At 39.8% G+C, this 24,975-nt stretch overlaps 1 protein-coding gene across 2 annotated transcripts in view; it reads left to right on the top strand.

Annotated features, from left to right (window-relative positions):
* Positions 1–24,169, top strand: part of nfkbiz (nuclear factor of kappa light polypeptide gene enhancer in B-cells inhibitor, zeta) — a 28,028-nt gene extending 3,859 nt beyond the window's left edge. Inside the window, exons 1-12 of one of the 2 annotated variants that reach the window (XM_072585391.1) lie at positions 16,170–16,584; positions 17,212–17,336; positions 17,584–17,617; positions 17,726–17,829; positions 18,117–18,805; positions 19,541–19,646; positions 20,012–20,158; positions 20,788–20,851; positions 21,491–21,663; positions 21,835–21,945; positions 22,289–22,456; positions 22,642–24,169. In XM_072585391.1, coding sequence (XP_072441492.1) covers positions 16,380–16,584; positions 17,212–17,336; positions 17,584–17,617; positions 17,726–17,829; positions 18,117–18,805; positions 19,541–19,646; positions 20,012–20,158; positions 20,788–20,851; positions 21,491–21,663; positions 21,835–21,945; positions 22,289–22,456; positions 22,642–22,695 — 1,980 coding nt within the window. In that variant the 5' untranslated portion in view covers positions 16,170–16,379 and the 3' untranslated portion in view covers positions 22,696–24,169. Of the gene's footprint in view, positions 1–16,169; positions 16,585–17,211; positions 17,337–17,583; positions 17,618–17,725; positions 17,830–18,116; positions 18,806–19,540; positions 19,647–20,011; positions 20,159–20,787; positions 20,852–21,490; positions 21,664–21,834; positions 21,946–22,288; positions 22,457–22,641 lie in introns of those variants that run through there. The other variant, XM_072585392.1, reaches the window with a different exon arrangement.
* Positions 24,170–24,975: the final 806 nt, after the last annotated feature.

Genomic DNA, 24,975 nt, shown 5'->3' with positions numbered 1-24,975 from the left:
AGGGACTTTATTTGCTGTTATTTGACTTAGGAAAAAAATACTAATTGAGTCATTTGATATTTTTACCACAAATTATCTTTTATGATTGTTATTTTTGAACACTTGGCAGAAAATTCTACATGTGCCAACCAACTATATAATCAAAATGTCTGCAATAATATTGGGTATTTTTGACATTTTGAGAACTAATGCTAAAACAGTCAAATTTGCATACCATAAGCTTTTCACAAGTAGTAATCTATAAATCAATCACTTCATAAATGATTTGACTAGTAACTAATGGTTGATGTTTTACCCAGTTCAATATCGAGCCTATTTATAGTGGATAATTCCTGAATTTATACTTTGAATTATAATGGGTTGGTTGATGTCTTTCACAGTTTATATTTCCTTCTAAACTGCCTTTAAATTTAAGATGATGTTAATGGACAACACCATTGTTAGGTGGAATGTTGTAGTCCTTAAGTGCAAAAAGTGAGAGAGTTGTACCTGGCTGACTATGGAAAAAAATGATTGTGTCTGTTGCAGCAAAATTCATTCTAAACAGGAAAGGAGTAACCAGGAACAAGGTCTAAGCTTTTTTTTTAAATTTTCCTTTAACCTTTCCTGCCCATGATTAAAGTCACTTTCTCAAATTTCCATTATCTTGGTCAAATCAGACAAGTCCATTTCTGACTACATCATTTTTCTCTCTAAATACTCTCATCCCATTATCTCTTTTGAACTCCTTTTGCTTCTTTGCAGCACAAGTTATTCTGAGTCAAATCCAACCTTTGGCACTTCATGGGTGTTTATGGTTGGGGATTTTAACTTAGACTGGGACTGCAATAGTGTTAAGGGTTTAGATGGAGATGATTTGTTCAGTGTACACAAGACAATTTTCTGATTCAGTACGTGGATGTACCTATGACAGAAGGTGCAAAACTTGACCTACTCTTGGGAAATGAGGCAGGGCAGATGAGTAAGGTGTCAGTGGGGGAGCACTTTGGGGTCAGTGACCATAATACTATTAGTTTTAAAATAGTGATGGAAAAGGACAGACCAGATCTAAAAGGTAAAGTCAAAATTGGCCTTTCTCCAATTTAGAACAGTATTAGGCAAGAACTTTCAAAAGCTGATTGGGGGCAGATGTTTGCAGGTAAAGGGAAGGCTGGGAAATGAGATAATTAGAGTTCAGAGAAGGTACATTCCTGTTACAGTGAAAGGAAAGGTTGGTAGATATAGAGAGTGCTGAATGACCAAAGAAAATGAAGGAAGCATATGTAAGGTATAGATAGGATAGATTGAGTGAATCCTTAGAAGCGTATAAAGGAAGTAGGAGTATACTTTAAGAGGGGAATCAGGAGGGCAAAAAGGGGACATGAGATAGCTTTGGCAAATAGAATTAAGGAGAATCCAAAGGGTTTTTACAAATACATTAAGGATAAAAGGGTAACTTGGGAGAGAATAGGGCCCCTCAAAGATCAGCAAGGCGGCCTTTGTGTGGACCCGCAGGCGATGGGGGAGATAGTAAATGAGTATTTTGCATCAATATTTACTGTGGAAAAGGATATGGAAGATATAGACTGTAGGGAAATGGATGGTGACATCTTGCAAAATGTCCAGATTACAGAGGAAGAAGTGCTGGATGTCTTGAAACGCATAAAAGTGGATAAATCCCCAGGACCTGATCAGGTGTACCCTAGAACTCTGTAGCAAGCTAGGGGAGTGATTGATGGGTCTCTTACTTTATTTGTATCATCGATAGTCACAGGTGACATGCCAGAAGACTAGAAATTGGCTAGCATGGTGCCACTATTTAAGAAAAGTGGTAGGGACAAGTCAGGGAACTATAGAGTAGTGAGCCTGACGTCGGTGGTGGGCAAGTTGTTGAGGGGGAGTCCTGAGGGACAGGATGTACATGTATTTGAAAAGGCAAAGACTGATTAGGGATAATCAACATGGCTTTGTGTGGGAGATCATGTCTCACAAACTTGATTGTGTTTTTTGAAGAATTATCAAAGAGCATTGATTAGGGCAAAGTGATAGATGTGATCCATATGGACTTCAGTAAGATGTTTGATAAGATTTCCCATGGGAGACTGGTTAGCAAGGTTTTGATCTCAAGGAATATGGGGAGAACTAGCCAGTTGGATACAGAACTGGCTCAAAGGTAGAAGACTCAAAGGTGGTGGGGGAGGGTTGTTTTTCAGACTGGAGGCCTGTGACCAGTGGAGTGTCACAAAGATTGGTGCTGGGTCCACTACCTTTCATCATTTATATAAATGATTTGGATGTGAACATAAGAGGTACAGTTAGTAAGTTTGCAGATGACACCAAAATTGGAGGTGGTGTGGACAGCGAAGAGGGTTACCTCAGATGACAAAGGGATCTTGATCAGATGGGCCAATGGGCTGAGAAGTGGCAGATGGAGTTTAATTGAGAAAAATGCGAGGTGCTGCATTTTGGAAAAGCAAATCTCAGCAGGACTTACACACTTAATGGTAAGGTCCTGGAGAATGTTGCTGAACAAAGAGACCTTGGAGTGCAGGTTCATAGCTCCTTGAAAGTAGAGTCGCAGGTAGATAGGATAGTGAAGAAGGCATTTGGTATGCTTTCCTTTATTGGTAAGAGTATTGAGTATAGGAGTTGGGAGGTCATATTGCAGCTGTACAGGGCATTAGTTAGGCTCCTGTTAAAATATCGCATGCAGTTCCGGTCTCCTTCCTATCAGAAAGATGTTTGAAACTTGAAAGGGTTCAGAAAAGATTTAAAAGGATGTTGCCAGGGTTGAAGGACTTGAGCCATAGAGAGAGGCTGAATAGACTGGGGCTGTTTTCTCTGGAGTGTCGGAGGCTGAGGGGTGACCTTATAGAGGTTTATAAAATCATGAGGGGCATGGATAGGATAAATAGACAAAGTCTTTTCCCTGGGGTGGGTGAGTCCAGAACTAGAGGGCATACGTTTAGGGTGAGAAGGGAAAGATATAAAAGAGACCTAAGGGGCAGAGCGTGTTGCGTGTATGGACTGAGCTGCCAGAGGAAGTGGTGGAGGCTAGTGCAGTTGCAACATTTAAAAGGCATTTGGATGGGTATATGAATAGGAAGCGTTTTGAGGGATATGGGCCGGGTGCTGGCAAGTGGGATTAAATTGGGTTGGGATATCTGATCAGCATGGACAAGTTTGACCGAAGGGTCTGCTTCCGTGCTGTACATCTCCATGACTATTCACCATGATCATTCTTGCCGAAGTCTATTTGTTCTAAACAATCCCATTACTGTAATGTCTTTGCCAATAAAATGTGTACTTTCTCCCATGCTGGTCAGTTCCTCCAGGTGTTACCCCCATTCTCGTTCCCACAAGTCCAAATGTTACAGATGTGAGTATACAACTACAGTTTTAGCATCCTTCAGCCTAAGACCAGTTTTAATGGGTGAATGAGACTGATGTGTTGAATCTGTCAAAGAAAGTTTTCTGAAATGGGCTGGTTGGAAAGGTTCAATATTGGAAATAAAACTTAATCCTGAAAGGGATGAAGTGATCCATTTTAGGGGACAAGCGTATGAACGACTAAACAAGAGTAAGCAACTTGGCCTTTTGAGCATGCTCCACTACTCAGTAAGGTAATGGTTAGCTTGATTTTCACATTAACTTTACATTCTTGCATGACCCCTGATAATCTTTCTTTTCCTTTGTCACTAAGAATCATTACTTCCGTCTTAAAAATATTTGAAGATTCTATATACATGTTTGGGATGAGGTGCTAAGATGAATTTGAAATTGGCTTTGTCGTAGGAGACAGAGGGTAGTGGTGGAAGCTTGCTTATCGGAAAAGAGGGTTGTGACTAGTGGTGTTCCACTGTGGTCAGCATAAATGATTTGGAGGAAAATGTAGCTGGTCTAATTAGTAAGTTGGCAGATGATACCAAGATTGATGGAGTTGCAGATAATGAGGAGGACTGTCCGGGAATATGGCAGGATATAGATCAATAGCAGGCATGGACAGATAAAATGGCAGATGGAGTTTAATCTGGACAAATGTGAGGTGATGCATTTTAGAAGGTCAAGTACAGGTGAAGATTTTCAGTGAATAGCAGAACCCTTCAGAGTATTGATATGCAGAGGGATCTGGGTGAGCACATCTATAGATCACTGAAAGTGGCAGTACAGGCAGTTAAAAAAGAAAGGCCTATGGCATGTTTGCCTTCATTGTGGCATTGAGTATTAGATTAGATTACTTACAGCGTGGAAACAGGCCCTTTCGGCCCAACAAGTCCACACCGCCCCGCCGAAGCGCAACCCACCTATACCCCTACATCTACATCTACATCCACCCCTTACCTAACACTATGGGCAATTTAGCATGGCCAATTCACCTGCCCTGCACATCTTTGGACTGTGGGAGGAAACCGGAGCACCCGGAGGAAACCCACGCAGACACGGGGAGAATGTGCAAACTCCACACAGTCAGTCGCCTGAGGCAGGAATTGAACCCAGGTCTCTAGCGCTGTGAGGCAGCAGTGCTAACCACTGTGCCACTGTGCCACCCATATGCGGATAGGCAGGTTATGCTGCAGCTTTATAGAATTTTAGTTAGGCCACACTTGGAATATTGTATCCAGTTCTGGTCACTACACTCATCAAAAGGATGTGGATGATTTGGAGAGAGAACAGAAAAGGTTTACCAGGATGTTGTGGTTCTGTTCATCGAGCTGGGAATTTGTGTTGCAGACGTTTCGTCCCCTGTCTAGATGGCATCCTCAGTGCTTGGGAGCCTCCTGTGAAGCACTTCTGTAATGTTCCCTCCGGCATTTATAGTGAATTGTACCTGTCGCTTCTAGTTGTTGGTTCCAGCTGTCCGCTGCAGTGGTCGGTATATTGGGTCCAGGTCGATGTGCTTATTGATTGAATCTGTGGGTGAGTGTCATGCTGCTAGAAATTCCCTGGCTGTTCTCTGTTTGGCTTGTCCTATAATAGTAATGTTGTCCCAGTCGAACTGGGACATGAGCAAAACCAGTGTAGTGTACAAAATCCCATGCAAGGACTGCACAAACCACTACATAGGACAAACAGGAAGACAGCTAACGATCCGCATCCATGAACACCAACTAGCCACGAAACGACACGACCAGCTATCCTTAGTAGCCACACATGCAGATGACAAGCAACATGAATTCGACTGGGACAACACTACTATTATAGGACTATTCAATCAATAAGCACATCGACCTGGACCCAATATACCGACCACTGCAACGGACAGCAGGAACTGACAACCGGAAGCGGCAGAGACGAACCGCTACAAATGCCAGAGGAAACATCACAGAAGCGCTTCACAGGAGGCTCCCAAGCACTGAGGATGTCACCTGGACAGGGGGCGAAACGTCTGCAACACAAATTCCCAGCTTAGTGAACAGAACCACAACAATGAGCACCCGAGCTACAAATCTTCTCTCAAACTTTGAAGGTTTACCAGGAGGTTGTCTGGCATGGGACATTTTAGCCACGAAGAAAGGTTGGATAGACTGGGTTTGTTTTCACTGGAATGCAGGAAGTTGAGGACCTGAAAGAAGTTTATACGATTGTGAATGGTATGGATCCAAAGGGTAGTGAGTGCCTGGAATGTGCTGCCAGAGGAGGTGGTGGAAGCAGAGACAATAGCAACATTCAAGAAGGACTTGGATGAATACATAAATAGGAAGGGAATAGAGGGATACAGATCTTGTAAGTGAAGACAGTTTTAGTATGGAAGGGCAAAATGTGTCGTCGCAGGCTTGGAGGGCTGAAGGGCCTGTTCCTGTGCTGTATTGTTTTTCCTTGTTCATCCACTGGCTTTTGAAGAAGGGAATTCCATAGGCACTCAACCCTCTGAGAAAAACTTTTGTTAATCTTCCTCTGTCTTAAATGGCAATCAAATAATGGTGTATTTTTAAGCTATGATCCCCGGTTTTAGAGACGTACAAGATATAGGAGTTCACAAGGAATGGTAGGACCCTAAGAAGTGGAGAAGATCAGAGGAATCTTGGTGTGCTTGTCCATAGATCCTTGAAAGTAGCATGGCTGGTAGATAAGGTGATTAATGTAGTATATGGAATATCCGGCCCTAATAATCAAAACATTGCATTTAAGAGCAAGCAAGTATAATGGAGCAGTATCTAATAATAATTAGGTCAGAGCTGACGTATTATGTTCAGTTTTGGTTGCCACCCTATAGGAATTATATGATTGCTCAAGAAAGGGTGCAAAGAGGTTTCACCAGGATATTGTCTGAGTGGAGTATTGCAGCTATGATAAATGATTAGATACACTGGGATCGTATTCCTTAGAGCAGAGAAGGCTAAGATCCTGATTGAGATGTACAAAGTTCCCAGGAGCATAAATAGGGAGAGCCTTTTATCCATTTGGAAAGTCAATAACAGTTTTTAAATTAAGAACCATGAGGTTTAATTGAGATCTGAGGATTTTTTTTCACCCAGGGGTGGTGGGTATATGGAATTCACTTGCCTAGAAGGTTGTCCGAGGCAGGAACCCTCAATACATCTAAATGAGCGTGTGAAACACCATAGCACACAAAGCTATGGCTGAGATGAAAATATGATTCAAATAGATGCCTAATGACCAGTGTGGATATGCTGAGTTGAAGGTCCCTATTCAGCTCTGTTAAAGTTCTAACTGTATGAATTTAAAGTCCCCACAGTTGTCAAAGTAGCAAATTTCTACATTGATTCCTGGGGCTTTAGTAATTACCGAGTGGAAAGCTGCTCCTTGGACTCTCGTTGTTTCCAGGAGATTCTCCGGTATGATTTGAGGGACTGAAGTGAGGTGAAATTTGCTAAGGACACAAGGAAGTGACCAGCCCCTCAAACCACTGCCTCTTTAAAGCAGTGCCCCAAAAGGTGCAAGGATCTCTGGAGTGCAGAAAAGCTTTTTTTAATTTTTTCTCACATTCATCAGAAACGTGCATTGTTGACTGGGCCAGCATTTATTGCTGATCCCTAATTGCCCTGGAGAAAGTGCTGATGAGCTGCTGCAATCCTTGGGTGTGGGTATACCTCACAGTTCTGTTGGGGAGGGCGTTCAGGACTTTGACCCCATGACAGTGAATGAACACCGATTATAGTTCCAACTCAAGGTGCTGTGCAACTTAGAATGTGAACATGCAAGTTGTGTGTTCCCATGTCTCTGCTGCCTTTGTCCTTCACAGCAGCAAAGGTCATGGAGTTGGAAGGCATTGTTGAAGGATCCTCAGTGAGTTGCAACAGTGCATCTTGTATATAATGCCAGCAATGTATACCATGTATTGGTAGTGAGTGAATACTCAAAGATGTTTGAGAGGGTGGATTAAGTGAGCTGCTTTGATCGGGTTGGTTCTGAGTTGATGTATTGCAAGAGCTGCACTCATTCTGGCAAGTAGAAAGTATTTCATCACTTTCCTGACTTATACCTCGCAAGTGGACACAAGCCATTGAAATGCTAAACCTTGCATAAACTTACCTTGCAGGTCTGTTTATTCTTCTCCCCATTTTGCATTACCACCTGAACAGTGAATACTCAATCATCATTAGTCATCTTTATACTATCCCTCCCAATTTCTCTCAGTTACTTTACACAAATATTATCCTTCCCTCCTCTCTCCATTATGCATAACTATTTCCTTATGGAAGAAGAGATCATTAGCCCTGGGAGATGCAGAGACATTAATGTGGAGGGAAACAGACAAGTGATATCCACCTCTAACTATTAGTATTGCATGCTCAACTGATGTACAGTGTATGAGGCCTTGTTCAGGAAGCTGCATGTGCCCTATCATGAAAAATAAGCCTTTGGAAATATAGGTGCCCACATATAAGAAGAGCTGGAGATCTGTCTGTGGACCTGGTCTGAGAATCTTGCGTTCTTTTGTGGTGCATCTCTGTCCGTTATTCTGTCTGAGGAACAGCATGTGGCTGGGAAGGTAGCTGATGCTGCTTCTGTTGTTCCTGCATAAACAGCTTTCAAGGCAGACTAACAGCAAAGAAATTGGTGAAATATCAGACACATAGCCTAACATCCAAGAAGTTAGCAATCACCTGAGCAGCAGTAAGGACACAGTCTCAGAAGGACTATTGAGGGAAGTGGGCACTCATCTAAGCAGGACTGAGTCTGGTTATTTCCACAGTTTGTACATTTCATAGCCTGTCAGTTTCACTGAAGTAATATTCCCCGTTCTCTATTTGTTTAATTGACTTGTAAAGTTCTTCACAGCTCAGGAATTCTGTGGCTGTTGAAGCTAAAATGCTGGGTCCTCAGTTAATTACCTCTTTGTGTCTAACTTAGCAAATAGCACCCAAGGATGTTCTCCAGTTACCTTCAAGTCTGCTTGGTTTCTGAAGTGACCGGAATTACCCCCAGATTTTGGCTCCTTAGCTCCCTTCCATCCACTCCCACCCATACCCTAAACGACCTCATTTTGGCAGTTAAATTTCCATCCCTGATGTTAGCTTCAATACATGTGCTGACAAAATCCAGCCCTACCATCACTCCTTCTATGCTGTTGGATTGTTTACACAGTCTTGGATGAGTATAACTTCACCTAATTCAACACTGGGGAGACTAAAACTATTGTCTTGGCCTGTTCCATGAAATCTATACCCTCCCCATCAACTTCTTCCCCCACATAAACAATTTTGCTAGAATTAATTAGATTGTTTACAACCTTGGTATTCTATAGGTGTTAAGCTGATTTCCAATACGGTAATGTATTTATTGCCTCATAATATCCCATTAGATGAATCACCGACGTCTGTCTTTGTAATATTACTTGCCTTCACTTTTCCTTCAGCCTATCTGCTTCTCAATCCTTCAGACCTGTGTTTGTCAGCTTCACCAACTGGGGTGTTCTATAGCTCTGATGAAGAATCATCCAGACTCGAAACGTTAACCTGTTACCTCTCCATGGATGCTTTGTGACTCACTGTGATATCCGTCATTTGTTGTTTTCAGTACACTCTCTGGTTCTCTGCCGTGCATAAACAATCCTTATCAAGCCCAGTGTGCCTATCTCATAACATTTCTAACACAAAATCCTCTACATTCAAACAATTCTGGTCGCTTGTCCACTCACCTTAAAGCTCATTTCTTTGACCAAGTGTCCAGAAGCCAAGAGCATTGGGTATTGTGATGTATTTATCTTCCCTGTCTTTGTATTGATACTGGTTATTAATTTAAATGTTGTAAAATATTATGAACAATTTTGCAGCTTCCAGTGTCTATCTTCTGTTTTCTATGCACTTTGATACCCTCTGGTAACAACATTTCAAAGGCTTAGGATCTTATTGTTTTGATTACTTTTAAATCAGATGGATTAGAGATTTTACTCTGATAATGAAAACAGGACAGTAAGGAATATGGCTACATCTGTTGGAGTGATTTATCTAAGTTTAATTTACAATTGTAAGAATTGCCTCGTGAGAGTAATGTTTCATGGTAATGACTCGTAAGACATTTACATGTCCTCTCATGGTCCAATAGTAATCCCTAGATGCTTGCGACCTTTGTGGTTTAGCTTTTTAAGTTAATCCCCAGCTGCTTATACTCACTCAGCAGAACGTTTTTCTTCATTCTACCCATATAATTGGTACTTGGGTGGACCAAAACCATTCTTCATCACACACTCCAATTCCTTCTCTAGCTCTAAGGGGATGCCTTTAACCCTGGTATTAAGCAAATGATACAGCTTTCAGGACTCTGGCTTTTGACTGCAAAGAACAGTTTCTCTAACTGTAGCATACTCTGCCACATCCACACTCCTTTTCACTCTTCCCTACCTAAACGGACATCTTGCCTCGATGCTGTGGTTAGTTTGATCATCCCCTCTGCAGACCTGGCCCTCTTTTGACCATTGCCAGATCTTGTCTCCAGTGTTACTTGTCCTCCTGTCACACTATCTTCTCCCTGATCACAGAAAAAATTGAAAGAATCTAACTAGGGTTGTGACTACTTCCTTGGACAGTATGCAAGTAACTTTCGCCCTGCATGATGTACTTGGTCTCTGAAGACCAAACTCCAACTTATCCATTCTGAACCAAAGTTCCTCCAGTTACAACCATTTACTGTAGATATCATTTCTGTGGATCACACTTGCTTTCACATACCACAGCTGCAAATACATCACGTAAACTGCCATTATCATTGTGTTTTATTTAACTAGTTTCAGAGATTGCAGGTTAGGGTGGATTGGCTGTGCTAAATTACCCACAGTGTCCAGGGATGTGTAAATTAGGTGCATTATTGAGGGGTAAATGTAGACTAATGGGGAATGGGTTTGGGTGGGTTGGTGTGGACTTGTTGGGCCGAAGGGTCTGTTTCCACAATGTAGGGACTCTATGATTATATGATAATGAAGTTTTAAGTGTAGAAATATCACTCCATGATATCCATGGTTAGATCCTTGCTTTTACCTTGTTAGACTGTGACTTTAATACAACATTTGTATCTCGCTAGTACTGGTTTAAATGACTATGCTGTTCAGCGAGTGGGCAAAAGAACTTAAATCTTTCCAACAAATTGCATACCTGCTCAGCTAATTAATGCTTCCAGACTCTGTCTCTGGCTCCATATGTTGGCCTACTGATTCCTTGTTTTTCATAAGCAATCAGTACTTCTTTCCTCATTATAATAAATTCCTGCACTTACCAAATTCCCAGAGGTAAGCATGCAGTCTGCAGCTGCTAGCTACATGCAACTGTACGCAACATGGTATTCTATAATTCATGGCTTCCATAATTTACTTCATAGATAACAACTGAAGAGTGAAGGAAAATTACCAGATACAATCTTTTAAAATCATATTAAGTTTATTAGTCAACAAAATATGTACAAATTTAGAATTCCCTAGATGTAAGATTTCATTGACATTTCATTTCTTCTAGTCAGTAAGGCTTTTGATAAGATCTCACATGTCAAACTAGTTAAAAAGCTAAGAACCCATGAGATCCAACTGGTAAATTGGATCCAAGATTGACTTTGTGGCAGGAAGCAGCGGGTTGAAGGGTATTTTGTAATTGGAAGCCTATGTCCCAGTGTCATCACTCAGGGGTTGGTGCGGAGTGTCTTTGTTTGTTAAGTACCATTAATAATCTAGACATGAATGTAAGGTATTTTCAGTAAGTTTGCAGATGACACAAAACTTGGTGATGTGGTAAATAACAAGGAGAAAAAGCTTAGACTACAGGATAATATCAATGGACTGAACAGTGGCAAATAGAATTTAATCCTTAAGAATGTGAGGCGAGACAAAGGAGTACATATTGAATGGTAGGACACTTGGGAGTACAAACATCTGGATGACCTTGGTGTGCATGTCCAAAAGATCCTTGAAGGCAGCAAGATGGGTGGAAAAGATGGTTATGAAGGTATAAGGAACACTTTATGAGGCAAGGCATTGAGACAAGAGGTCGGGATGTTGTGATGGAACCTTATTAGGCCACAGCTGGACTCCAATGTGTAGTTCTGGTTGCCATGCTGTAGAAAGTATTAATGGAATATTGGATATGAGGTGGATCAGCTTAGATTAATCCCACATCAATTTCAAACTGGGATTGAATAAAGTAATGAGTTTTAGTTAACGTTGTGAACAATAATTTAAATAATTTAAGTTTTTTTCACTTATTTAAGGAGAGTAGTCAGGTTAAAAAGGAAAAATAATCTCACATACAAGCAGGCTCATTCAGGATGCTGACTGACAGAAGTTTACAGCACTGACTCTGAGGCTTTCTTTGGTGATGGAACTTGAGGGTGACTCTTTACCACACTGAAAGAAACATTCTTAAAGCAATGGAGTTTGGTCAAGGATGGGAACAAAGTACAGGCTTCTGAGAGGGGATAAGGTGACAGCTGCGAAGATAGGTAGTGGTAAGATACTCACTTTTGGAATGTATAAGAAAACAAGTTAGTCGTATTGAATAAATCATCTTGGAATTTGAGTGATGTAAATCATAAAATAGTACAATGTATAATATAGGATAATCCTTGTTGAGTTAGACTGCTAGCTCAATATTTTCTGGGGTAGACTATCCCAACATTGCCTCAATAAACAATCATTAAGCTGTATCTTGAGGCTCCTGAGATTTTTTCATAAAATAGTCAACCACATCAGAAGGATATGATTGCATTCGAGAAGGTGCACAAGATATTCAGCAGAATGTTGCTGGAGCTAGAGGTTAGATGGCTGAAGCTGTTAGTTTAGAATCGAGAAGGCTGAGGGGGCATCTGATCGAGGTCCACAAAATTTGAGGGGCAAAGAGTAGATGGGGAGAAATGTTTTCCCTTATTAGAGGAGTCAATAACCAAGAGGCCCAGTATTAAAGTAAGGGGCAGGAGATTGTGAGGGTTTTATGGAAAAAAAGAAAATAACTCACTGCCTCATAGGGTGAGGGAGACATGAAGCCTCCAGACATTCTAGAATTGGTTAGATGAACACATGAAATTTCATAGCATTCAAGGTTCCTATCCAAGTGCTGAAAAATGGGATCAGAATAGATAGGTGTTTGATGACTGGCACAATGGGCCAAAGGTATCATTCTGTGCTGTAAAATCTCTGACTCTATAATCTATAGATTCCACTACTGCTAAGGATACAAACCAGGAGCAGGGGTAGGCTGCTTAGCACCTTATACCTGCTCAACCAGTAAAAAAAAAATTAATGGGCTGTTATGATGACTCCACATTCCTGTATAGCCTTTATAGCCTTTCACCCCCTGCATATCAGGTATCTATCTACTTAAGCCTTAAAAATATTTGAAGACTGCTTACAATAACATTTGAGGAAAAGTTCCAATGACTCATGACCCTATGAGAAAAACAATTCTCTTCTGTCTTAAATGGATAACATATTATTTTTATACAGTGACCCCTAGTTCTAGATTCTTCTTCGAGATACTTCCACTCTATCAACACCCCTCAGTATCCTGTATGCTTCAATGAAGTCACATCTTATTCTTCAAATATCCAGGATTAAACAATTGTGGTTTCAGGTTGAGAATCTAACACCTCAGGAATTTTAAACTGCATATTGTTACATTCTCCATCTATACTGGACACACTCCCTGTTAAACTTATTGCCTGTGTTTTTGTGTTTGTTTCATGTTGTATTTTTTGTTTTCTCTGGCTTAGCCTGTAATAAAATTCCTTTCTCTTTCCCTGCAAAACAGACTTGGCAATTGGTTTCTTAATTTTCTAACAAACAAGTATTTAAACAAGTATATGGGCAGCATGGTGGCACAGTGGTTAGCACTGCTGCCTCACAGCGCCAGAGATCCGGGTTCAATTCCCGCCTCAGGTGACTAACTGTGTGGAGTTTGCACGTTCTCCCTGTGTCTGCGTGGGTTTCCTCTGGGTGCTCCGGTTTCCTCCCACACTCCAAAGATGTGCAGGTCAGGTGAATTGGCCATGCTAAATTGCCCGTAATGTTAGGTAAGGGGTAGATGTAGGGGTATGGGTGGGTTGCGCTTCGGCGGGGCGGTGTGGACTTGTTGGGCCGAAGGGCCTGTTTCCATTCTGTAAGTAATCTAATCTAATTGAATTATCTTAGCTGTGTGCCAGAAATCAACAAAGGTGATGTGATATGATATGATTGACCCAGAGGGGTTAAAAGGAAGGGATCCTATCTCCCCCCTTCCTTATCTGGCTATAATAAACCCCACATCTTTTTAGCACCTTTGACTATTTTACTAGTTTTAGAAGACTTTCGGATTCCCTGTTCTGTTAGATGCCAGTTTCTTCTCCTAATTGCCCTTAGATCCTCTTATTTGCTTTTTATTTCCCCTTTGAATCTTCTATATTCAGCCTGGCTCTCAGTGGTATTATCCACATGAACTGCTATAAGCCCCTTTTCTTCTTCTTAATCTCCTCTTTTATGAGCCAGGGAGCTCTGCTACACCTTCCTGTTTGTCAGAATATATCTTAACTGTACTTGAATTGTACCTTCTTTAGTGATAGCCCATTGTTTAGTTGCAGTCTTCCATGTAATTCTTTGATACTAATTTATCTGGATCGGAGTTATTCTTCCCCATAGATGTTGGTTTCCCCCTGTTTAATTATTCTTATTCTGGATTAGAGTCATAGAGATGTACAGCACAGAAACAGACCCTTTGGTTCAACTCATCCATGCTGACCAGATATCCCAACCGAATCTAGTCCCACCTGCCAGCACCTGGCCTATATCCCTCCAAACTCTTCCTAATCATATACCCATCCAGGTGTCTTTTAAATGTTGCAATTGTACTGGCCTCCATCACTTCCTCTGGCAGCTCGTTCCATACACTTCTCCAAAGTTCCAAAACAATGCAAAAGCATATAAAACAGTAATTGCTGCCCCTGGAATTCGAGGAAATTATCTCCAACACCTAAAACACTTCAAAAAAGGAGCAGCTGTTACAGCCAGAAATTTTTCCCATCCTCCATCTTGGATTACCCAGAATCCTTGTTTGCTTCATGTCATTTCCCACAACAAATCTACACATTTTTGATACACTGATTATTGTTCCTTAAATGGTCACCGACTGATGTTTGATCCACTTGGCCCACCTTATTTCTACCAATGAGATCTAACAGTGCCTCCTTTTTCACCAGACTGGAAATATGTGCTTTAGAAAGTTATCCTGAATACACTCTAAGAACTGTCGTTCTTCTCTGTTCTTTTCACTAGGACTTTTCTAACCTATATTAAGAGAATTAAAAGCAAATTACTGCGGATGCTGGAATCTGAAACCAAAAGAGAAAATGCTGAAAAATCTCAGCAGGTCTGGCAGCATCTGTAAGGAGAGAAAAGAGCTGACACTTCAAGTCTAACTGACCCTTTATCAAAGCTGTTTTGACTCGAAGTTAGACTCGAAACATCAGCTCTTTTCTCTCCTTAAGAGAATTAAAGTCTTCCATTATAACTGGCCAAGAATTCTTGCAAAACTTTAACTTCCTTGACTGCAATTTGTAGTAGTTTGAAGGGAATAAGGGAAAAGTAGCCTTTAGGTGTAGTGTAAAAATAATTTTTCTATTTGTAGCATAATTTCATCTATCTCTGTCTCAAATACAACAGCACTTACAATGCATATTCTCAATTCCAGTGCCAAAGACCTTAGAACTTTTGGAGCATTGTGTTCCATCCGTAAATTGTTTTGAAAACATGACAACTTGCATTTATATTCTGTTCCTAAAGTCAGAAGTTGTTTTGAGGCATATTGCTGGACTAGAGAGAGAGAGAAATTTAAGGTGAAACTTTCAGGGCTGAGACATTTTGAAGGCTGAACTGCCAATGGGAGGCCAGGGATATGGTGAATAGAGCTGGAGCAATGTAGAAATGTTGAAGTTTGGAGCTGGATGAGTTTATAGTGAGTGGACAGGCAAGGCCTAGGAGAGATTTGTGTCCAGTGATGTGTACATTAAAGCTGAGATACTAACGTACCAGCGTCCTGTATAGGCATGAAGTTAAAGGGTACTGGGTGAATAGGATTTTTTGCGTAGGTTTGAATATGGGCAAGAAAGTTTTGGGTTACCTTAAAGTTTATGGAGGGTGCATGATGGCAATTTGGCCAGCACAGCTCTGGGCTAGTTAAAGCTGGAGGTAGAAGTGAATGGGGTTTCCAACAGCAGAAATATCAAGGCAAGGTAGCGAGATGGTCCGTTATACAGATCGAAGTAGACCGTTCTTGTGATGGGTTACAAACGCAGGACACTTGCAGTTTGGTTCGTTCTTTGACAGTGACAAGGAGCTGGAGAGGGGGAAGCATAGTCGGGTGAAAGTAATCAGTATTTAGAAATAACTTGCGTCATGAAAAATATGGACGATTTCCGTTTACCCTTTGATGAGATAAAGACAAAGGTCGAAACTACGCATGCTGAAAATCTAAAAAAAAACAGAAAATGCCGAGGAAATGAGCTTCCAGAAATAAATATTTGAAGAAATGTTTAGTTAGAGGTGATTTGTAATTCGGTTTTGTTTTTGAAATTTTTTTTAAAAAGAAATGTGAAAGTACATTTCAATTTGGAATAAAATTCAGCTTTCACGTTAGGGGCGGGAATAATACACCTCTTTCATCTCCTCATTGCCAGTAAAAACCTCCTTTTTTTGCATTGTTACGGTAAACCCAGCCCTTTTTTTGGCACCTCACGGGGTTCGGGACGAATAGGAGGAGGCGAGAGTCGCGTGAAATTACCCTGCCTCCCGGAAGAGGCTTATTAGGGAAGAAAGGGGTCGGGCGAGTTTGACGACTCGGTAATTGGACGGAGAGAGCTCAGGGCTTTAGTGAGCAGATTCGGATACGGAGCGTTCACGCTGCAGTTTGAGTCGGTCAGATTTTTTTTCCCCCCTCCGCCCATCCCACCCTTACGGCAGACTGTGTCGGGTTTTATTTCTCATCTGAAAGATGATTCTGGACAGAGGCAGCGAGAACAGCAGCGACCCGGAGAGCTGTGTGATGTCCAGTCCCATGAACCTGGGTTACTTTTACCAGAGCTCTCCCGCGGCCAGCGAGCCGCGCTCTCCACCTACACCCACATCGCCGGAGTCAGACTCAGACACTCAAAGCGGAGCTCATTCAGACAAAGGCTTTGGGAGCGTTCAGTCCACAGGTATCTCCAAGACTCTTACCTGGCTTTCTTCAAACAATCCGATTGCTGTCTTTCCTAACCATTTGCGTTTTTGTCTTTTTTTAAAAAAAAAGCTACGGTAACCCGTTCAATTTAAAACATTTTCCCTTGTTTAAAAAGATTTTACTCCCGTTCGCTTTCCCCCTCTCGATCGTCTTTTAGCAGCTTTTAAAATCTTCACTTCTCGGTCGGCATCGTCACGTCTTGCTGGTTTAAAAAGGGAAAAGGAGGCGCTGTTTTTGTCCCGATTGTACTTAACGCTAGTTCTATTTAACATGAGCCAACCATTTCCTGCTCTCAAACACTAAATTTTGGTTTTAAAAAAGTTCCAATGGGAGCCCGATTTAAATCTCACTTTCTAAGCTGAAGTTTGAGCTTTAGGGACTAGGGGAGACTGTCAAATGATCATTGTGTGGTCGGTAGCGTAGGGTGGGCGTGATGTACGTTTTCAATTTATCTCATGTTTATGTAAAAAGTGAGTAATCTGCGATGTGTTTTTTTTTCACTTTTATTTTCCGGTGTGTAAGCTCTTTGCAGTATTTTTTGTGCGTTCACTACAACCTGGTGTTGTGATTTTTTTTTTTAACTACTTCACTTCCTTCCCAACAGTCTACTCTGATACACGAAGGTCTCAGAGGCGACCCTTCCAGGGAGTTCGAGTGAAGAATCCGGTTAAGGAGCTCCTTAACCACTTTAGGAGCTCCCGCAAAAGCAATAGTGTGGAACAGTATCAGGTACCTTCCTCCAGTTTATTTTTTTAAAAAACTAAAAAGCCAGTTAACGTAGTTTAAGCAATTTTTAAAATATTTTTAAAAAATTTTTATACAGGGGATTTGCTTATGACAAATCATGTGCAGCGTTTAGGCAGTTATTTTGATAAGCGGTAATCTTGGGCTAAATCTTCAAATAGACTATACAGACTAGATGAAGGGATATTATAGAAAATAATTAGAGCCACATTATTTTTCTCCTCCAATGTAGCCCCAGTTGAATTCAACAGAAGAACAGTTTTCACGTAAGTAACTTCGACAATTTGTAATTCTGATGTGACTGACTTTATTGAGTCAAAATGCTCCTGTTTTTCTCTCTATAGAATTAATGTCTCTTTTTGACACCATAACAGAAATAAGAAGTCTCCTGAGTGGGGTGAAAAGGTCAGCTGTGGAGAACCTGTCTGATGCACCTCCTTATAAACAATCACCTGTGCAGTCATCGCCTTATTTACTGGTAAACATATCAGCTATTCTTTCTTTCTAAATGTCACTTCAGTTGAATTACTTTTGTGGTGCAAGATTCAGGATTGCAGATGACATTGATTGAAAACTGAAGACAAATGATGACATTATCATTTTACAAAAGATAATGATACCTGTTTTCTCAGAATCTTGGTCTTGTTTTTGTTTTACTGAGACCAATAAACAGACTCTGTCTGAGCATTAATTATAGCAACCAATTTCTAACTTTTTTTTCCACTTGACTGAAGTCCATCTCTTATTGTCTTTCAATTTCATTAGACTCCACCCCAGACACCAAACTCTGTTGACATTTTGGATGGCGGCCACAAAACCGAAACAAGTAATGATGTAAATCCAGATGCTCTTCAAGACATTATAAAAATGTTGCAAAATGATACCCAACCGATCTCCCTGAATACAGTCCAGGTCAATTGGGCCAATGTTGCCAAGAATGATCAAGTTTTTCAGGCAAACAGTTATATACCGGAACTGCAACAGAACGAACTTTCTCCTGGACAATGCCAAGACATGCAACAATTCCATGTCCATAGCCCACCTCAAGTCACCAGGCAACATGAAGGGTTTCAGCCATTTCACGGTGTTGACCAATCTTCAAACTTCCAGCCAGTGCTGCCAAATGGATCACTCCCAGACACTCAGCAGGTGTCCAATGAATTTACGCAATCGTTGTTTAGGTATTCCGAGCATCCTAATCCTCCTCTATCTGAGGGTTACCCAATTCCTCAAGGCCAACCTATGGGTAGTCAACCATCCTCTGAATTTTATATTCCAGGTTGCAGGTCTCTGCAACCAACCATTCAAGAAGATATTTCTCATCCTGCATCCATGTACTATGCGTCACAATCTCAAGGCAAGTCTTTCTTTCAATGGCAAATTGAGCAAGAGGAGAAGAAATTGTCCCACCTTACTCAAGAACAACTCCTTTCCAAAGACTCTGATGGTGACACGTAAGTATCTTTGATTTGGTGTATTCCTGTTCAGTCAAAACAATAAATGTATACTTGAGGGCTGTTCTAGAGCCTTTGCTACTGCTAATTTCTAGCTGATCCCTAGATTGTGTGCAAGAATAGTTTTAGGTTACAGTTTTTGCCCTTTCTCTTTTGTTCTTTTCTACTCTTTTCCTGTCTCTGAATGGAGAGTGTAAACCCTTTATAAAAAGCCTCCTATAGTATCTCTGTTGACCCAGAGCTATTGCTTATGGTTATTATAGATATGGTACTGCTTTGCCTTGTGATGCACTATTCTAGGGTTCCGGATCTGTTGTTGTGATCTAAAGTTCAGAGAAATTCTGTCATTTCAGTATTAAATAGAACATTTTATACCTGTTCCTTCTCAGGGTTTGACAAATTTAAGGCTCATACCTGATTGTGTTCCCGCAAGTTTACTTTCTGATTTTTTTTAAAATTGAAATTCTTATTGTGAAAAGGTGTCATGACTGGTGCTACTTAATGTGCAGATCTTCTTAGGAATGCGCGACATATTAAATTGCTAAACATTTGTGCTAGAAGTAGTAGCACCTTCTAGAAATGTAGATTAGGCTAATATGCTTCAGAATGCATGGCTTCATTTCTGAAAAATAGGCTTTGAGTTTAAAGGGGTTAGGACTCTTACAGTAAAGGGCCTGTGTTATTGTCTATAGTACAATATCTTATTTGTAAGCTTAAAATTGTTGTACTTTTCAGTCTACTACATATTGCTGTAGCACAGGGCAGACGAGCTCTTGCATATCTTCTTGGGAAGAAGATGGCAGCAATTAACATGATGGATATTAAAGAACACAATGGCCAGGTACGTTGTCAAATAATTGTGTCCTTCAAAGTGAAGATGATGATGATGATTGAGTTGAAAAGATATGATTTTTAAATCAAATACTTCAAATCCATCTTTTGCACTGAGGGATAGATCTTTTCCACAGATCAGGCAATGATGACTTCAGTAAAATACTACACATTAATATTTAACTTAAATTGACTTGTTTTTCAGTGCCAGTTGAGCTTGAGTTTAAAGGTTAACTGCTTATTTGTTTGTTTATTACTCTGGTTGCTTGGCAAAAATTGCACTATCAGTTAGTCATTGATCTTATTGTCATGCATTTCCTGGTACAGGGTGGTTCTTTGAAATATTACAGAAAGTAATTTTCTCTCCTTGTACAGAGTGCTTTGCAGGTAGCTGTTGCTGCCAACCAGCACCTGATTGTTGAAGATCTAGTCAGCCTTGGGGCACAACTGAATACTTCAGACCGCTGGGGCAGAACACCACTGCACGTGGTTGCAGAGAAAGGTTTTGTTCAAGTGCTTATGGTAAGTTTTGTCATTCTACAGAAGTACCAATCTCCGGAGATTGCTGTGACATGCAAAATTGGAAGTTTCACAAAAGAAGAATTTCCCAAACATCTATCATTTGTCATTGTAAAGACACAAGCACACCTTCAGTAGATGTTGGATCATTTGGATTCAATTTAAAATATCGTTGCAGTTTTACAATGTGTTCCATTATAGATTGCTCTAATCGAAGATTCTTCCCTGATTTCTTATGACTATTGAAACTTGCAGAAGTTAGTGATCTAGGAAAACTATTTTACATCGACCCATAACTTGTACACCCCTTTTGATTTACAACTAACCAACATATAGTTGGTTATGGACCTCGTTCCATATTCCATTTGCTAGAGCCTACTTGCACTATAAAGCAGCAATGTTTTGTCCCTACTCCTTTAGTCACATCTCAAGTTACATCTTGCGGGCCCTGCAGGTAACTTGTATGTTAGTGGCTTTATAGTGTAAGTCATTTTTTAATGTTTTGTAAATTCATTAAAGATTACTTCATTTCAACTGGAATATTGAAATAAATTAATTCATTTACATAACTGCTACTTATAATAATTGCCTATTATTTAACTAATAGATTCCTATTTAATGTTTCTGTGCAGGCCATTGAAAAGGGGATGGCAAGAAATTGTCATCATCTCAACCTTGAAGTTACAAACTTTGATGGTAAGTTCAATTACTACAGGTCAGGAATGCTGTATCAACAAACCTCAAGACAGATTGGCTTTTGGATAAAGAATATTCTTGGTTTTGCGTATACTTATCCTTATGGCACCATTTAGGCTGGTGGGAGGGTACAGGGGGAGAAACTTTGCTTAGCCGAAATGGACCTGAACAGCCCTATGGACGTGCTGAGTTCAAGCCTTTGAATAAAAAAAAAGTCATTGTGAAGTGCATTTGGGCCAAGTGAAGACTTCCAAAGGGCCCTGAAGTCAATATGTCTGCAAGTCCGTTTGGGTCCACTTTTGAAAAGATCTTTGTTTTTGGTCCTTTTGGTTTTCGGACATTCAGGTAAAGGATACCCAACCATTATCTCAATTTTATGAATAGCATGAAGGTTATTCCATTAGTCCCATCTCCAAATTACACATGAGCAGAACTGCTTGCAGTCAGAAATGCCCCAGTTCTTGTGCACCTGGATATTCTTTGATTTTTTTAAAAATTATTGTACACAGTCAGGACTTTTTTTTGCCTTTTAGTTGGTAAAGGAATTGAAGTGAAATGGGGCTTTTGGATATAATTTGTATTCTTTTTCAGGTGAACTTATTTATGTTTTACTAATTCTGAACTTCTTCTGTGATTTAGGTATGACTGCTCTACATTGTGCTGTCCAAACCCAGAACCGTGTACTGCGTGAGCTGCAGAACAAAATTCATCAGCGTCTATCTGTTGAAGTGCAGGAACTGTCCATCCAAAGCAAGAACTTGTTGGAAACAATTAAAATGCTTTTGCAGATGGGGGCATCTATTGAAACGCGGGTAAGTTCAGCTCTGAGGTGAACAGTGGTCAAACCACTTGCAAGAGCAGCGATTATTATGTTGTTGAAGATACTTGAATGTAATTGGGAAAGACTAAATTATTAGTTTTCATTGTAAACAAATCTGAGATGATCTGTCACAAATTCTACTCAGCAAGTCAATCTTCTCTAGGATCGGAAGAGTGGTCGTACAGCTCTGCACTTGGCTGCTGAGGAAGCAAATGTCGACATCCTTCGTTTCTTTCTTGACCAACCAACCAGCCTTAACGTTGTAAATACTAAGGTGAGATGCAACAGAGATATTTGTAAACCATTCATTCACTAAAAGGGGTTTATTGTTGTGGGCACAGTATTTTATGCATTTTGTGAGAGTCATTCATCATTGACTTTGCTAAGTTTCCTGGCATTTAGATATAGTAATACAAGTGTGCATCACTTTTGAAGGATTCATTATGATTTGACATTAGTCTTATCATGGTTTGAAAACAAAACTAATTTGTTAATTTAAGATAACAGCATTTAAAAGGAAGAGATTTGTGTGGTGTACTTTTGCAGTCAGAAGAAGGTTTGAGGAGATTTCCAGTGTTGATACGTTTGTTGATAAAGGGATATTGTTCATCCTGCAGGCATATAATGGTAACACCGCTCTTCATGTCGCAGCTGGCATGCAAGACAGAGTTAGTCAGGTAGACGCTGTTCGGCTTCTGATGAGAAAGGGAGCTGATCCTAGTGCCAGAAACCTGGAGAATGAACAACCAGTGCATCTGGTGCCCGATGGTGCAAGAGGAGAAGAGGTGGGTGAAGCAAAGTGATTGATAAACCTGTCAAAAGCGGTATCTGGAACGTTGACAGTGGATGCAACTTAAAAATTATTTTGTAGAAGAGAAATGATGTAAAAGAATCATCATTATAAGATTTAATAAAGTCAGTACTTTAAGTCCGCAATCACTAACTATTACTGTTTTTTTTTTATTTGTAGGTTAAACGCATTTTGAAGGGTAAAGCTGTCCAGTCAAGAATGCCTCTCTTCTGACTTCTTGTTTTTGGGAAATTTTACCTGTGACCCACTGTCAGTTAGGCAGTCCTAATAGATTTGTATAGAGAAATTTGCTAACTTGTGGCAAATACCTGTTGTTTCTTTTATAGAAACTTTCATTGTTGACTACTGTGTAGTATTTAGTTAAAAATAATGGTAGTATTAGCCTGTGCCTTCAGTTCTGTGCACATTATTCACTTTTTGTGTGGAAACATTGAAGGGCTTCAGCTACTTTTTAGAATGTATTTTTTCCTTTGTATATGGTCCAGATGATCACAGCAACAATGTAGATGTGATCGAGTACATGCGTCTACTTAAATTTTAAGAAAAGCTTCAGTATCTTAAATATAATACATGATTTACTTATCCTGAACCAAATATATAATTTTAGGTATAATGTGCAACACCAAAGTTCTTCTGAGTTTTATCTTTTGGGTTTGCTGCCGTAAGAGGGATGTGAAAGCTTAGAACAATCTTTAGGCCAAACTTTTTTTTCTTTTGTTTATTGATTTATTGAACACCTCTTTAGTATTAATGCATCTTTTAAAGATGTTTTTGAAGGAAGTGTCCAGAAGAAACTATAAATCTGATCTAATTGAATCCCTTTCAGCTTCTTTTTCAGTGCAGACTCTGGTATCTGACAAGAGCTTTCTCATCTACTCTGTGATGCATGAATTCCAATCAAAAGAGCAATACCTTTGCAAATAATTTTGGCATTCTGCTTGCCAAGTGAATATACTTTGCTTTTGTGAGCCCTTTTAATGTGAGGGCTTTACCTGTATTTGTACCAAATCCATTAACAAGGGTATTTGCATAGCACATTTTGAGGATTGGGTGCAAAAATGGATCCAATAAATATTTTAAAAGTAACACAAGAGAAAGAGCTGCACATTCGAAGTGGTTAGGTAAAAGTACAACATAATATACAGAAAGTTGAAGGCAGTCAGCCACAACTGAGGAAATTATAATCAAGGAAGAGTTATTTTTCAGGAGATTAATATAAATTAATTGTTGTTTGGAACAGGAGAAATTAGTATGAGTGCCAGTGCCCGATTCCTGAGTTAACTGGATGTGTAAGTGTTTTTAATTTGATATCTGTTTCTGTCGGCAGGTATATAATTGTTGTTCTCACCAATAAAGGAAACTGTTCTCAATCATATTTGTAAATTGTGCTGAATTTAAGGAAGAACGTCCTTAATACTTCACTATAATTGTCAAAATAATTATTGTGTGCATGTAATTGATTTATATAACTGATTTAAGCTTAGAAAAGTAGTTATAATTTTGCACTTATGTAGTAGTGTTTTAGTCAAAATACATGTTGAATTGTGAACTATTTAGCCTTAAAAAGCTAAGAGTGCAACTATTTAGAAGGTAGTTTGTACAATTATGGTCTTTTAATAAAGTATGTCTTGTAGACAAATTTTCACTGTTATGAGGATAACATTGCATTAAATATTTGATGCTTTAATTATCTGTTTTCCAGTATGTTTATTGGAATTTCAACATTTTAAATCTCTTTTCTTTGGTCTAACAATAGTAATTGGATTTTCTAATGCAATTGTTTAGGTCCGTCTTTAGCTTCTCTCTGCCAGGGTACATATCTAGGAGGCTAAGAATTATCCTATTTTCATACCAATTAGTACTTTTAACAGTTAAATTAGCTCTAACATATTACTATGTATATCAGATTTGAAACTAAAATAACTCACTATAATACAGCATTGGGATATTTGACATCTTTTTTTGCCCTCCATCTTACTGGATCATTGCTAATCAGCACCTCAACTCCTTGTTTCCTGCTATCCATGTCCCCTGATTTTATACCTAATCAGAATTTACCACCCTGAGTGATGACAATTTAAATTGACTCTGTCCACAGATTTTTGATAGAGCGTTCTAGATGTCTGCTGTCCCATATGGGTAAGTGTGACCAAATTTCACTCCAGAAAGACCTGTCTATAAATTTACAAATAAGCTCTTTTTATTTTAACTTCCTGGCATCAAATTTCTCTTTTGTGCACTTTTATCCAATGCTTTTGTCATTAGATGAACTTGATAGAGGACCGATCGCCATTTAAGAATTTTGGTCACTTCTTGTTCTCGAATGGTGAAGTGTTTTGTGCACACCAACACCAAATGTGAGTTTCCACAATTCTTAATTTCTCAAGATATGGTCCCTTGGGAAAGTGTTCTGCAATTTGAGCCCTGCTATTCCTAGGGTTGCACCAAATGGTTTTGTTTTTGAAAGGTGCAGTATTCTAATTTACCTGACTT

This window comes from Chiloscyllium punctatum, chromosome 15 (assembly GCF_047496795.1).
Source record: "Chiloscyllium punctatum isolate Juve2018m chromosome 15, sChiPun1.3, whole genome shotgun sequence".
Classification (NCBI taxonomy): domain Eukaryota; kingdom Metazoa; phylum Chordata; class Chondrichthyes; order Orectolobiformes; family Hemiscylliidae; genus Chiloscyllium; species Chiloscyllium punctatum.
Note: the sequence above shows the minus strand (reverse complement) of the source record. Positions and strands in the feature narration are given on the sequence as shown.